The sequence below is a fragment of the Vigna umbellata genome, chromosome 9 (assembly GCF_029865625.1).
Source record: "Vigna umbellata cultivar VRB3 chromosome 9, Vumbellata_1.0, whole genome shotgun sequence".
NCBI classification, from domain to species: Eukaryota; Viridiplantae; Streptophyta; class Magnoliopsida; order Fabales; family Fabaceae; genus Vigna; species Vigna umbellata.
In genome coordinates, this window is record NC_142173.1 from 40684716 (window position 1) to 40685959 (window position 1244).

The 1244-nt window shown below is 39.9% G+C and overlaps 1 protein-coding gene across 1 annotated transcript; it reads right to left on the bottom strand.

Annotated features, from left to right (window-relative positions):
• Nucleotides 1–576, bottom strand: LOC148193540 (uncharacterized). The gene has a single exon (XM_088098663.1). The coding sequence runs from the start codon at nucleotides 574–576 to the stop codon at nucleotides 1–3; it is 576 nt and encodes a 191-aa protein (XP_087954789.1).
• Between the last annotated feature and the right edge of the window lie 668 nt (nucleotides 577–1244).

Below are 1244 nucleotides of genomic sequence, written 5' to 3' on the forward strand. Positions count from 1 at the left end.
TCACACCAAATACCTGTATATAGTGATCTCTCTGCCGCCTACTGCTCTATACAATTGGTCTACATCAACAGTGGTCCTTGGATCCCCAGCAAAACTGCGCAATGGGGGGATAACCAACGGGATGACCTCAGGTTGGACTTCATCACCATCATCGTCGATTTCAATACAAAAATTTTTTTCATCACTTCTTGAAACTATCTCATCTTCATATGAGGTTTTATCCTCCCCTCTTGCTTCCGTATCTGCACCTAGAGGGTCATCAACTGCATTACCATCACCACCAACTTCAGGCTCTTGGTCACCCCCAACTTCAGGTGCTTCATCAACTCCGCCACCAACTTCTTCATCACTACCACATGCATCTTTTTCGGTAAAGATTGGAGTTTCACAAATCTCAATTAACTCCCTAGTAAGAACTCCAATCTTGGCATTCAATGCTCTGAGTTCTTCATTGTTTTTCCTCAATCTCTCCTCGACACCTACTTCCCATGTGCCATCATCAGAGCTTTCGTCATCATCTTCCTCAACCTTGGATCCTTCAGCGCTGGATCCTTCACTCATCCCTCCCTCATCCATGTGGAAAGCTGCACGGATTTCCGGCCGATGACGATCCTCCTTACTTACATACCACTCCAGATTTAACTGCACCATTATCACACAACATATTTTCACAAATAAGACAATCAATTTTTACATAAATAATCACAAAAGTCAAAGCACTTACATCTCCGGTCTTAATTGCTTTATATGGGAACCATCGCATTATGCGCGGGAAAAACCTGTGTGAAGCATGACCATGCAAAGAAAGTCTTTCAACCGCCCAAGCCTACAATATCATAATATTATTTCATCAAACCTAATTGACAATGTTCTTCACTACATCAAAATAATCAACTATAAATCATGTTACCTGCAACACTGCCACATTGCCACTAAGAGTGAGTGACTGCGCGATATCTCCTGTCATAATTTTCTTCTTACATTTATTTAAATTCTGTACAATATGATTATGTACACCGGTGCACCAATCGTATAAACACAAACTGTCTAAGTCATCTAACACTGCAAAAGGCATGTTACAAACACGCCTTGATTTCCTAGGAAAATAAAAAACAACCAAACAAACTAATATATATAACCTACATACTACATCAACATCAATGTCATTATCATGCACAATTACATTAAACATGTCCGTCAAATCCTTCAAACTGATACTTTTTGATTTGAACATTTCACCAACC